Source organism: Carassius carassius, chromosome 10, assembly GCF_963082965.1.
Source record: "Carassius carassius chromosome 10, fCarCar2.1, whole genome shotgun sequence".
In the NCBI taxonomy this organism is placed as follows: domain Eukaryota; kingdom Metazoa; phylum Chordata; class Actinopteri; order Cypriniformes; family Cyprinidae; genus Carassius; species Carassius carassius.
This window is the reverse complement of record NC_081764.1, coordinates 8003534-8017105: the sequence shown is the minus strand read 5'-3', so window position 1 is coordinate 8017105 and position 13572 is coordinate 8003534. Positions and strand designations below refer to the sequence as shown.

Here is a 13572-nt window from a genome sequence, read left to right as displayed (position 1 = left end):
AACCAAAAAAGGGAGCTGTTTTCTCATGTTTCTCTTTTCAATATTAAATATTATGTAAAAAAAATTATTTCATTTATTTTTTTCTTTATTTTTTCTCCTGCATCCTATATAAAACTATATTAAAAACAAACATGCAAAAATAATGTAATGCATTACCTTCCATAAAAAGTAAAGCTATTACTTTTTAGGGAGTAACACAAATTGTAATGCATTACTTTTAAATGTAACTTTCCCCAACATTGATCAGAAAGGTAGGGAATAATTCTAAACTGTTGGGTGCACATAAAATATATATATTTTTTTTTTTTTTTTTTTTTTGCTAAGTGGAGATTAAAACAAACCTATTAAGATATGTAGTTAATCTATGATGGAACTCATGTCTAATGACTTATGTCTAATGACAACTCAGTTGTTTAAGTTGACTATTGTTGCATACTTTTACACCGCCATTGAATGTGATATCAGATGAGCAACAAGCCCATTAATGAACTGACACGTTGTTTGGAAAAATTAGGTAAATAAAATGCCAGTTCCTCAGTTACAGATGTCTATGTACTTTGAAGTTTAATAGGGTGCATAACCACAAACCCACTTGCAACTGGAAGGATGGTGTGTGTGTATTTATGAAGGACTAATAGATGGCCATTGTTTGCATAGGTTTGGAGTCAGCTGTGGATTACCTGGCTGATATCTTTGTGCCAGCTGGTGGCTACAAGAGCAAGAGTTTAGACAGAAGGGTACAGCTGCAGCACAAACATCCCAGCATACTTCAGAAGCAGTGTAGGGTGGACGGCCCCAGGCCCCAGTTCATCAGAACAAAGTTTCTGTATCTCACTCAAAGTCAAGAGCAGAGGGCAATGTGAGGTGAGAGCAACCACTTCAAGAGCTGTAGGGTGAATGTCATAAAGAAATACCACACTAAAATCAAAAGAAAATAAAAAATAAATAATTATATATATATATATATATATATATATATATATGAAGAGTTCAGATGCAAAAGCCTCTAAGTGCCATCTGAAATTTTAATCTAAAATTAGGATTTTTATCAAGCTCCTATGCTTAGGTTGAGTCATTTTACTTTAATGGCAGTGTGCAGGTCCTTTTCCAGGCTATTAAAGTGAAATAACTGAACATAAATATAGGAGCCTGATAAAAATCCTAATTTTAGATGAAAATTTCAGATGGCATTTAGAGGCTTTTGCATCTGAACTCTTCATTATATATATATATATATATATATATATATATATATATATATATATAATTACCCATTAAAATTATTTGCAATATGAAATTATTCTCATGATTAAAACACTTCTCATCTCAATTGAGAAAAATAAAATAATAAATAAATCATATTACTGCAATACAATGATGAAAATCATAATGCTAGAATGTATTATTAAATGTTTAATATTTTATTATATCCAACTGAATGTATTTAATATATGATTAATGATTTTTTTCGTAATGCAATGAAAAATACTGTCAAGAAAATGGAGCAAAAAATATGTATTATAAGAATGACACTGACTTACAATTAATAGGTCAGAGGTAACAATACTTTTTTTTTTTTTAATGGACCAAATATAAATATCTTTGTATTCAATGCATTTTAAATGTTACTTATTTTCTATTAATCAGTCCAAGTGCGAACATAAATACATGAATTATGGATATTTATCAAAGGTGTAGCATAAAACGCCAGCCACATGATGTGTTATGAGCTCTTTCTTTACATAGATGACCGATTGCTTATCTTTAGGGAAGTGGCTCATGTGTTCTTAGCTGGGAGTCTCAAAACTTGTTTTTCTAGTTTTATACTGTACTCCAAACACAATGATGAATGCTTTTTCTCATGAGAATTCAGTCTAAAGTAATGAAAACGTTATTAGTGTGTGTAGTTTTAACACAAGTGGTTGTTTTTTATGTGAGAACTTCCAATTCATTATTTCAGCTATGAATAGACAAATGTATAATTAATCACTTCTATTGCTAGCTGTAAGCTTTTTTTTTTAGATAAGCATGTGTTATATAAATGTTACCAATATTGCATTGAATTGACATTGATATTAAATAATTGTATAGTCCCAATGGTGGCTTACTGTCACGCTCCGTGAAATTGTTAACTTCCGTATTGCATGTGTCCCAGCAGGTGGTATTTCCTTATGAAGCCACAAGAAAGTTATATTTCTAAATATAAAAACTCAAACCATTCATGCTCAATACTGACAAAAGACGAGGGCAATACATGTTGGTTTTCTCTTTTAATTCCAATGATTTTTTTGACAAATTACTAAGAACCAGCTTGAGAAATCCAAACTATATATTATATGCTTTAAAAACAAATCTTTCAAAATGATAAAAACAAATCTCTCTAAAAGGTGAGAAACGTATCAAATGTTTTTACAGTATTTTACAAACACATATACAGTTCCCTTCTGAAGAGAAAGAGAGATGCTGTGCTCTCATTCATAGTTTCCAAAAGTCCATTAGGGTATAAAAGTGCAGTAAATGGCCACAATTATTGTACCAGGATATTTTGTTAGTGACACTATAAAAACAATTATACTCCCATACAGTTATGTTTCAATAATTAGAGTTGTTGCAGTCCATTTTAACAGGATTAGAAAAGAAACTGAATACTTGGCACTGGCTGAAGTAAAGTAACATGTTGACAAACATGATTTACTAGAATTTGCTAGTGCGAAAAAAGGAAAACTTCCTGTGATTGGTGCAAATGTTAGTTCCGCACTAATTAAAAACAGCACTGCTGGTTGTAAACTAAATTAAAATGGTACACAAGAAAATACTGAATGAAGGCTGTTGCACAATCACATTCCAAGTACGGAGTTTACGAACACCACACACACACACAACACTGTTAAAAGTTTGACTAACAATCCAAGTGTGAAAAAGCATTGTAGAATATTTTGGTGAGGATTTTGCACATGAAAAAAATCTGGGTTCAATCCTTCATATCATTGATTGCTTGTGCCTGATGAAACATTAATGTTGCAATATCCTTCAATCTCACAGTGTGTGTATTGGGGCGATACACCCAGTTCATTCTGCCCACAGTGTCAAAAGTTTCACCCAAAGAAGTGAAGACGAAGTGCTATCCCACAGGTTTGTTCATGAAGAGAATGTATTGTCCTTCACACACATGTTTTAAAGGCTCTCGTCCGGTGACATTCCTACCTTTGGAACTCGCTGGCATTAATAAGCAAACGGGATGTGAGCAAGGCACATAAGAGTGAACAGGAAACGGTTTCTCTCAGTCTCTACACTATTGTTCCAGGTTTGGAGTTCTCATGCCAATAGAGTGTCTGCTGGTCTTCAGAGTCAAAGCTGCTGTCCATTGGGCTGCTCGTGTGTGAATCATGGTGGTTGACATCTATATAAGATCTGCAAACAGAAAAGAGAGTAAAATGTTTTAATAATGCAAAGATCTACAGAAAATATGGACAAATATACTGATTTATTAATCATTTTAAACCCCAGTAGCACATAATATATATGAATACAATACCAGATATACAAAACAGAGTCATGGTCAATACTTTTGCAAGAAACACAATGTTGCAAAAATAACTCCTTGTGCAGCTGGTTTTGCAGCAATGTGTACTAAAGAATTCAGTATATCTGGTCAAGAAACAAGCCTTGTTTCCATATTGATGATTGATACATGTAAACATGTTCGCAGATTTCAAGTAGGTTGAGTTAGACATCACTGAACAGTGTTAAACATTCACACACCTGAAGCAGACCATACAAAAACACACATGTATGCTAGTCATAACTTGCACACAGCAATAAAAAAAAAAGTGCAGGGTTAAAATGCTTCCCTCAAAACAACACCTCATCATTTTTTGGAAGAAAACACAACCACCCCACCACCAGTGAGTAAGCAGAAGAAAATACTGCAGTTTGTTAACCCCTGAGTGATTCGACATTATAGTTAGAGAGTCAAATGCAGTCCTTCATATCTCACCAATGTTTTACATGTTGTCTGAGTCACTAGAAATGAGTATAAATGTATTCCGGGTCATAACCGCTGGCAACTGCACCAGGCACCTCTAAAGGCACTGGCAATGGGCTTCTCCTGCCCGGAGTCATCCACCCATACTCGGGTGGGTATCTGTCCATAAGAGGGTGAGGATGTGGAGCCAGCAGATGGGGGTCAGGGCTGCTTTGGAAGGAAGGGTAAGTAGCAGTGAGATCAAATTGTTAAGTGTTTGTTGTGTGCTCATTACGAGATCATTGGATGTATGTTGACACTTAAAGGGTTCACTTTTGATCCATTTAAAGCATCCTTGCTGGAAAAAAATATTATTTTCTTAATAAGTGAATGAATGAATGACTCCAAAATTTTGAATGGTAGTGTTTGTGTTGGTCACCCGATTGGGCCAGCAGAAGAAAAAAACCCCATAAAAATGCTGAAGCTTGTGAGGAATGCATTGGCTTTAAAAGACATGGAATAAAAATGCTAAAGTTGTATGGATTGTATACATATGGACGCTTGACACGATCTCTATATTTGCATTTTTACAGAAAAAAGAAACTCATTCGGGTTTGGAACGACATGAGGGTGAGCTCACAAGTGTGAACTACTCCTTTAACGGTTGCTTGGAAAAAGACGAGCACATTTAAAAGGAAGCCATGCAGTTGTACTTTTACAACACACAACAAGCCAGACATCGTGAGACGCTGACTAAACAACAAATCAAGCTGAGTACAGACACAGCAACACCACACCGCTGGCGCTTTACTTACGATTAAGGGCTACACTTAGCAAATGAAGCTTTATTAACCCTTGCACCACCAGTTTGAGGCGGGGACAAACTCAGCTGCTTCATCTGATAGCAAGAGTAGGAAGAAGGAAGAAGAGGAGGAGGAGGAGGAGAGAGGGAGGAAGAGCAAGCTTGGGAGAAATGTGAAGGATAGTACTGAGGGCAGGCGGGGTAGTGCCAAGCACTTTTAGAGTGCGAGCTGGAGCCTCTGTGAGGAAAAGAATGGTCATAGGGAGAACAAAGCATGAGAGAAGGTACTGCACCAATGCTCCAGCAGAAGTAACCAGATGCATGGTGTCAGGCAAGCTGTTAGCTAGAACATGCCCATAAACAACTGTGTATCAGCTAGATACACTCAGAAAAAAATCGAATAAAATACAAAAGTTGTCACTGGGGCAGTACCCTTTCAAAAGATACACCACTCTACCTAATTTCCCCCTAAAGGGTGCATATTAGTACCTTAAAGTTATGTATTAGTACCTAATGAGTAATGGTCGTTACTAATGCTTTTGCTATGTGGTTGCTAGTACATTTCAAAGTGATTTATAGGGTATTCTTGGTGGATATTTACTGTTAGGTCAAAAAAGTTCAACCTAAGCTCCTATGATATGACGTGGGACTTTCATTTAATGTGGCTCTATAACATTTTTTCAACCTTTTTACTGTGAGGCGCTGTAGACGCAAGCAGTAATGAGTTTCTTGCATGCCATTGAAATGGTGGGTGGGTAACTCTGGTTCTTTATCAGGTTCAGATAAAGGCTAATGAGGCAATCAGTGAAGGACGATGGAGCACAGAAGAGTCGTACCTGCTGTGTAATGGTTGACTGTAATGGACAGAGTTGTAGCCGTAGGACTGAGGGTGTGCGGGAGGCATATCATACTCTGACATTGCCATGACTGGTCGACTGTGCCAGTTTTCCGAAGCAACTGCGAATTTAGGATGAAATTAAGATGAAAGGAAATTAATGAAGGAGAACCTCATGCAGATAACATTACTGTTCAAGAGAGAAGAAAAATTACTCAAAACAAGGTTTTTTTTTGTGGTCAGGGTAATTAAACAGCCGATATTTGACTGTTATGGCAGATTAGATGACCATTAAGTCATTTTCAAATTTAATAATATATAAAAGGCATGTCTAAATTATACAAGAAAATTTCTGAATTTAATTTAGTAAAAAAAAAAAAAAACGAAACAAAAAAAAAAAGACTAAACCGGATGAGAATGTTTTTTCCACATTACATTACTGATATATTAACCTGATAACAATGTCACAATGCAAATGTCCTAATGCTCCTAATCCAGGCTTCGTTTTTCTTATTCATAATATTTGTCCTTTTTCTTTTGATTTTGAGTTTCACCCATTTAAGAGGACATTAGAAGCCCAGAAAAATTTCTAACATTTCTTACCATGAGCGCAAGGTAGTATTTTTTTGCAACACTTCTCACCTGTCGAGTAGGAAGTTGTACTGTCATTGCGTACATATCTTGATGACATGGTCCTATAGCCCAGATTCTGCTGCGGCCCCCTGTAGGCTTCATACCCTTGTTGTCTCTGCTGTCGGTTGTACCAAACACGCAAGTGTTCCACCACTTCAGCCCTTTGATTGTTTGTGACAGGATTCTCAATCCTGGATGGAGGACGGTTCCTTGACGGCCTTAATGTGGCATAAAGGTTATGAGCCAAACCATCTATCTCATCCTGGCCATAGTTCCCATGAGGGTTGTGTCTGTAGTAGGAAGGGTTAACATTATAGTGTCCCTCCATCTCAGTCTCATACATGTACGGTCCATTTGGGTACACCTCAGGTTCGATGTAACGTGGATATCCAGTAACGTAATAGGCTGTGGTGGTTGGTTGTTGCCGAGGTTGGGGTGTATATCCCTGTGTGTCATTCTGTGCAAGGTTGGGCATGCTGCCTGTGTTGGCATATATGTTGCCCTGCCTTCGCCGATGGCGGTTTTTAGCACGTGAATGGCAGCCAGGTACAGGGTACTCCACGCTGGATTGGCTGGTGTAGGAGGAGCCATCATCAAGTATCTCAGTACTATTGCTACGGCGAGGAGGAGAGATGGTGAAGACAGGCTCGGGTGGCTCACTCTCCGTAGGGATTGTTGACTGAGATTCCAGACTACCGCTGCGCTGCCGAAAATGAGTGCTGTATGCAGGAAGCAGCAAAATAATTATTGGAAACATTTTCAAAATCATGAATAAAATAATTAAAGTATTCAAAAATAAATAAGAAAACATAAAAAAAATTTTTTTTAAACATTTTACTAAAAATAGTGTAATAATGCACATTTCTATGACTTTTCCAATCCTGGAAAACCCTGACATTTACAGGTTTGCCATGATCGTGGGAACACTCTTTATTTCTTACCAAATGTCATTTAAGTGTCACACTAGTGAGCGGGTGATGAAGAGGGCTCAATTGTGTTCTGTACCTGAGCTGGATGCTGCTGTAGGCATTGCGGGGAAGCTGAGGGGTAGGGGGCATGCTCCGCGAGTCAGAGGGTTGGCGTGAGGGTTGACGGTAAGGGCTGCTGGGTGTCGATAAGGCATCTCCGTACATATAAGCCACAGGATCTTGGACTTGACTATAATTTAGTCTAGAATGCAGATAAGAACAATGCTTTATCAAACCAAACTTCCTTCATGGGTGGAGTTCTTATTGTGCACAAAAACCTCCAAGGAATTACAGAAAAACTTTTCACGGCATTCCACCATAGTACTTGGTTAAATCTAATACAAAAGCACATTGGATTTAGAGGAACAAATAATTAAATAACAAATGACTGAAGAATTACATATCATTTTACAGACGGATTTCAGTTGTCTGGCCTAAATGAACTTCCAACTCATTGGCTTATTCTATTTAATGCCTGTTGTTCCTGTGAGACTTTCCAGAACAACTTTCCTGCTTATGCCCCTTCCGCCCCCACTTTGTGATTATTGCTGGAGTTTTTGCAGTCAAGCAGCGACATGCTTATTCCTGGGGGCACTATTTTTAACACTTGTGAGTGTTTGGGCTGATAAGAGGAGATTGAGAAGAAAGAAGTCGAGGCAAGGGAAGACTGGAATGCAGGGCTGATTTCTTGTTCACAGGTCTCTACTAGCTCAACAACACAAAAGCAAACAGTAGCCATAGGCAGGAAAAAGTAAGATGTGCTCAAACTTAAAACTGAAGAGCTGTAGTTGGCAGGACTCTTACCTGCCACAATCCTGGTAGTTGTCATGAGTGTGATCAATGTGATTTGAATGGTATGATGCAGCAAAGGAGTTTGAGGAGTTGGGACGTGGAGAATACTGCACTGAATGTCTCTGCAATGGCTCGTCTAAGATAAAACAAGTTAACAAGATTAACAGGATAGCCACATAGTCTAACCTGTACCGATAAGAGGCAATGCCATTTATACACTATTGTTTAAATGTTTACGGTCAGTAAGATTTTATTTTTTATTACACTGACCAAAAGTAATACACCACATATTCTATTATATATAACATTGTTGCAATACTCACCATCTTCCAAATTCAGGCAGTCAGAAAGGCTGTCAAGGTTTACATCATCTGCAACAACAATAGAGATTATAGTTCTGCATGTAATACTTCCTTGCGCCATTATCCATCACTTCTACATAAGTGAAGCATAAAACCATGACTGTCAACACAGTGCAAGTTTGCATACACTGTAAAAGCAAGCACGTTTTCAGGGTTCACACACATTTTGACCCAATACATATCATGACTAATAAATAAACCAGGTATGCACCAGCAATGATGACAGAAGCTCTTTGTGTGGGCTCCTTGCCAATCTTCACTCTGTAATCATTAATCTGATTTTCGATCCCCTGGAGTTTTTTGGTAGCATCCAGTAGGTTTCTCCTGCGTTTCTTCTTCATCGTTTTACAGAGCTCATTTTCATAGGCAAGTTTTTTCGCTGCCTCCACAATCTTTTTCTGGAGCGCAAAGCAGCTCTCCAGGTTTCTTAAATGAGGGTCCTGCAAGGAACAAAATTTAATTAGCAAAGAAGTACACAAACTGCAAGCAGCTCTTACAGTATTCCTGAGAAAAGCAATTGAGACAGCCTACTGCATCATAAGGGAAAAGGTCATCCAATTGGAAAGTAGCTCCCACGCGCCTTCGAACAGTGGGGGGCTTCTCTCCTGGTGCCAAAGGATACTCCTTAGGTAACACACCGGTTAACTCCTGATTACATTAAAAGAGAAAGCAAAGAAAATCTTAAGATATGACTGTTTAAATTGACATACTTGAAAAAGCATATTTAAATATGACAAGCCACTAACAGCTTCCCGGAGGCAAATTTTCTTCAGCTCTTCTTCCTTGAGTGCAAGAATTTCTTTTATGCTCTCCTGTTTGTTCTTCAGTTCTGCAATCTTCTCTTTCTTCTGTTCCTCATTCACTTCATTGTCTATGGAATCTAAATGAATGCAAAAGCAAGCTCAATCTTGACATCTGAACGAATGTTCATTAGGCTGTTTTCGCGATGGAAGAAACAGATTGTCTTACTGGAAGAGACCAAACTTCCATTGCTGGCCATGATGAGCTTGTCTTTACTCTCCATGCTGACCAGCTTACTGTTCCTTGGAGCTCCAGTCTCTGTGAGATCCATGGCAATATCCCCCAAACTTCTTGCTGAAGTTATTTTAGCCTTTAGGTACGTTAAAAAAAGAGGTTATTACGTCATCACTTTTGCATGCTATCAGTCCAGAAACTAAGCAATGATTTATGCAATTATAAGAAATAAGTATTAAAGAAGCACAAATACTGACTTTGCTCTGTTTGCGGTCCAGGTAGAACTGGTGTTGGCTGATTGCCATCACCCAGATGGTTTTGATCAGAGAATGGCTGGCATACCACGAGTAGATGACCTGACCAGACTGACCAAATGTGCGTCTAGAAGCTGTTCTTCTGTGGATTAACATGGGCACACTGAAGTCAAACATAACACAATTGATCCTATGTTGTGTCAATTCAATTAAAATATTGGCTTCTGTTACAGTAATCATTTGAATAGCCATAAATAAATAAATAAGAACAAAAGGTGATTCTACATTTAAAGGGACAGTTCACCCAAAAGTGAACAGTATTTATAGCGTTTTTTACCTCAGTTTTATGCAATGTCCGAACTGTTAGAACTCTCCTGGGTGCATCCTCCTGGGCACGTTCTCAGCAACAGGCACGTGAGGCCTCTTCTTCTTATAAGTGCATTACCGCCACCTATTTCTCAAATGGACGATTGACACTCTATCTACAATCTCTATTAGGAGTGTCAATGGACCACTTGAGAGATAGGTGGGGGTGTTAATGCACTTATAAGTCTGCGATCCGCCATTAAGCAAGAAGACGCCTCATGCACCTGGTCGCCTGCTGCTGAGAACACGCACAGGATGATGCACTCAGGAGAGTTCTAACAGTGTAGACATTGCGTGAAACATGGAGAAAAAAAACGATATAAATACTGTTCAGTTTCTTGCACAGACTGATCGTTTTGTGTCTTTACACATCAATGTATCGTCATGAGCCGCAGGGTTTTCATTTTGTTAATGTTTTTTTTTTATTGTATGTTTTAGCTATGATTCCCATCCACTTACATTATATATATCTCGATATTTTCAAATTTTTTACGATATTCGATATATATCTCGATATGTTTGCATTTGCATTTAAATAATAAAAAATAAAACATGATTTTCTTTTGCCCATTAAAAAAAACAAAAAAACAATTTAGAATAAACAGCTAATTTAAGCAGTTAAAAAATCTAGACCAAGAGATCATTACTGCTTTTTATTAAATGAATACATGTAGGACTATATGTAACTGAAGCAGTGCAAATTAAGTAACAGTTACAGAAAGTGCATTCTGTCAACTTTTTAGTGCATGCAATTCACAATTTAAACTATGCAACTGGGATAAGTATTTTATTTTAATTTTTTTAACAAGTTTTTAAGCTAAGAACACAAGTCTGTCAACTGTCTGCGGTTTTAAGAGAAGCTCTGTGGTAGGGCTGGGCGATATATCGAATATTAGCGATAACATCGGAATAATTTTGACGACGATGTACAATTTGAATATATCGGGAATATCGAATATTTCAAATTCAAGCATACTTTCCCAAAAGAACGCGCCGAATGTCCAAAAAAGGAACCTGTAACTGCTGACTGCTCTACGCCCCTCTACCATAAGAGCTTTAATGATAGCGGTTGCCAGATAACAAGAGTTTAAATCTCCGAATCAGAGCTCCTCTGTTACAAGGATACATTTTCTGCCCGGTGTTTGCTTATTTTAAGCAATCTGGCAACCATGCGCACGTGCTCACTCCTCATTGCGGAAGAGCCGCCGCCGATAATCTGAAAACACTAACAAGCTGGAATTGAGCGATCTAATGAAAGCGTCATTCAGCCGGTCTGTGTTCTGTCGTGAGATCTCAACTGTATTGTTTGCATTTTTGATCGCAAAATAAATGCACTTACTCGACCGCTGATGTTTGATTAGAGAAACCTAGGCTATGGCCATTTGGAATTACTATTGGGGAATTTAACTGATATGTTTACCAGTTTCCATAATATAGACAGAGAGAATGCAAAAGTCTTTGGTATTCATTTATATTTATTTATATATAAGAAATAGCTATGTGCTTCAGCAACTAGCTCCCCATCTAAGAGGGTTTTTAGTGTCAGTAGGAACATAGTTTCATACCACAGAGTAGGGCTGGGCAATATATTAAAAAAAATTATATCTCGATATTGTCAAAATGTTTACGATATTCAATATATATCTCGATATGTTTGCATTTGCATTTAAATAATAAAAAATAAAACATGGTTTTTATTTTGCCCATTAAAAAAAATAAATAAAAAAATAAAAATTTAGATTAAACCGCTAATTTAAGCAGTTTAAAAATCTAGACCAAGAGATCACTTACTGCTTTTTATTAAATGAATACATGTAGGCCTATATGTAACTGAAGCAGTGCAAATTAAGTAACAGTTACAGAAAGTGCATTCTGTCAACTTTTTAGTGCATGCAATTCACAATTTAAACTATGCAACTGGGATAAGTATTTTATTTACATTTTTTTAACAAGTTTTTAAGCTAAGAACACAAGTCTGTCAACTGTCTGCGGTTTTAAGAGAAGCTCTGTGGCATGAAACTATGTTCCTACTGACACTAAAAACCCTCTTAGATGGGGAGCTAGTTGCTGAAGCACATAGCTATTTCTTATATATAAATATATATAAATGAATACCAAAGACTTTTGCATTCTCTCTGTCTATATTATGGAAACTGGTAAACATATCAGTGAAATTCCCCAATAGTAATTCCAAATGGCCATAGCCTAGGTTTCTCTATTCAAACATCAGCGGTCGAGTAAGGGCATTTATTTTGCGATCACAAATGCAAACAATACAGTTGAGATCTCACAACAGAACACAGACCGGCTGAACGACGCTTTCATTAGATCGCTCAATTCCAGCTTGTTAGTGTTTTCAGATTATCGTCGGCGGCTCTTCCGCAATGAGGAGTGAGCACGTGCGCATGGTTGCTTAAAATAAGCAAACACCGGGCAGAAAATGTATCCTTGTAACAGAGGAGCTCTGATTCGGAGATTTAAACTTGTTATCTGGCAACCGCTATCATTAAAGCTCTCATAGTAGAGGGGCGTAGAGCAGTCAGCAGTTACAGGTTCCTTTTTTGGACATTCGGCGCGTTCTTTTGGGAAAGTATGCTTGAATTTGAAATATTAGATATTCCCGATATATTCAAATTGTACATAGTCTTCAAAATTATTCCGATATTATCACTAATATTTGATATATCGCCCAGCCCTAGGCTGAGCTACACATCTTGGTTTGTGTTCTACTAAAGAAACAAAGTCACCTACATCTTGGATGCCCTGGGGGTAAGCAGATAAACATGAAATTTTCATTTTTGGGTGAACTATCCCTTTAAAAATGATAAAAAGTAGTCAGGTTGATTCAAACAAAATGGTTTTTTTTTATTGTACAAATCCAATTATATTAAATACATCTTTGTTTACAGGGCAACCCCAGTCCGTATTATTACTACAGCATAAAGTGATCAATTGCTTCACTGCAACAGTTCATCACTAGAAACATTAGCTACGTCAAAAGGCCGTAGTCTATCCAAAGTCTATTCAAAGGCCACATTCTATAGTCTATACGTACAAAAATAATTCTTAGTAAATCACAAACTGTGCTCACTGAGTGCTTTAGCCAATCTCATTTATAACATGGAAAATGTACATCAAGACATGACCTATTGTAGATTTATCTTGTTCTCACCTCTGAGGCTCGTTGACTTCTACAGCAAACTTCTTCTCTCGGAAATACAGGTTTTCAAGCTGTTTCCACAGAAAGAGCTACAAAGAAAAAGGAAACTAAAGTTAGAAAGGAAAATTGTTATGTGAAACATCATGAAAATATATCAATGACAAAAAGACCTGCAAACAGGATTTGCACTAATTTCTATGATCTAGACATTTTTTTGTGAGATTCACCCATTGATACTTACATCCCTGTATTTTAGCATTTATTTTTTTCTCTCTGTACCAAACAAAGATTTTAATGCCCTCCTTGAAACACTGTACTCTGAAACTGTTCACAAAAACATCACTACATCCATATGGATATTGATATATTAAGCTAGAAGCACAATAGAGTTGCGTTGGGTATGAAGACAATACAATCAAAGCACTGCAAAGCGTCCACTGTGCTCATAACTTATTATTAAA

At 37.2% G+C, this 13572-nt stretch overlaps 1 protein-coding gene across 3 annotated transcripts in view; it reads right to left on the bottom strand.

Annotated features, from left to right (window-relative positions):
- Positions 1–3113: 3113 nt before the first annotated feature.
- The window catches only part of LOC132151659 (FERM domain-containing protein 4B-like), a 55412-nt gene continuing 44953 nt past the window's right edge, over positions 3114–13572 (bottom strand). For 2 of the 3 annotated variants that reach the window (XM_059559944.1, XM_059559945.1), the window contains 13 exons: positions 13124–13200; positions 9589–9727; positions 9326–9467; positions 9103–9236; positions 8888–9004; positions 8568–8796; positions 8318–8365; positions 8007–8130; positions 7240–7404; positions 6244–6953; positions 5603–5723; positions 3998–4195; positions 3278–3411 (listed from right to left, as the gene is read on the bottom strand). In XM_059559944.1, coding sequence (XP_059415927.1) covers positions 4024–4195; positions 5603–5723; positions 6244–6953; positions 7240–7404; positions 8007–8130; positions 8318–8365; positions 8568–8796; positions 8888–9004; positions 9103–9236; positions 9326–9467; positions 9589–9727; positions 13124–13200 — 2178 coding nt within the window. In that variant the 3' untranslated portion in view covers positions 3278–3411; positions 3998–4023. Of the gene's footprint in view, positions 3412–3997; positions 4196–5602; positions 5724–6243; positions 6954–7239; positions 7405–8006; positions 8131–8317; positions 8366–8567; positions 8797–8887; positions 9005–9102; positions 9237–9325; positions 9468–9588; positions 9728–13123; positions 13201–13572 lie in introns of all 3 variants that reach the window. The other variant, XM_059559943.1, reaches the window with a different exon arrangement.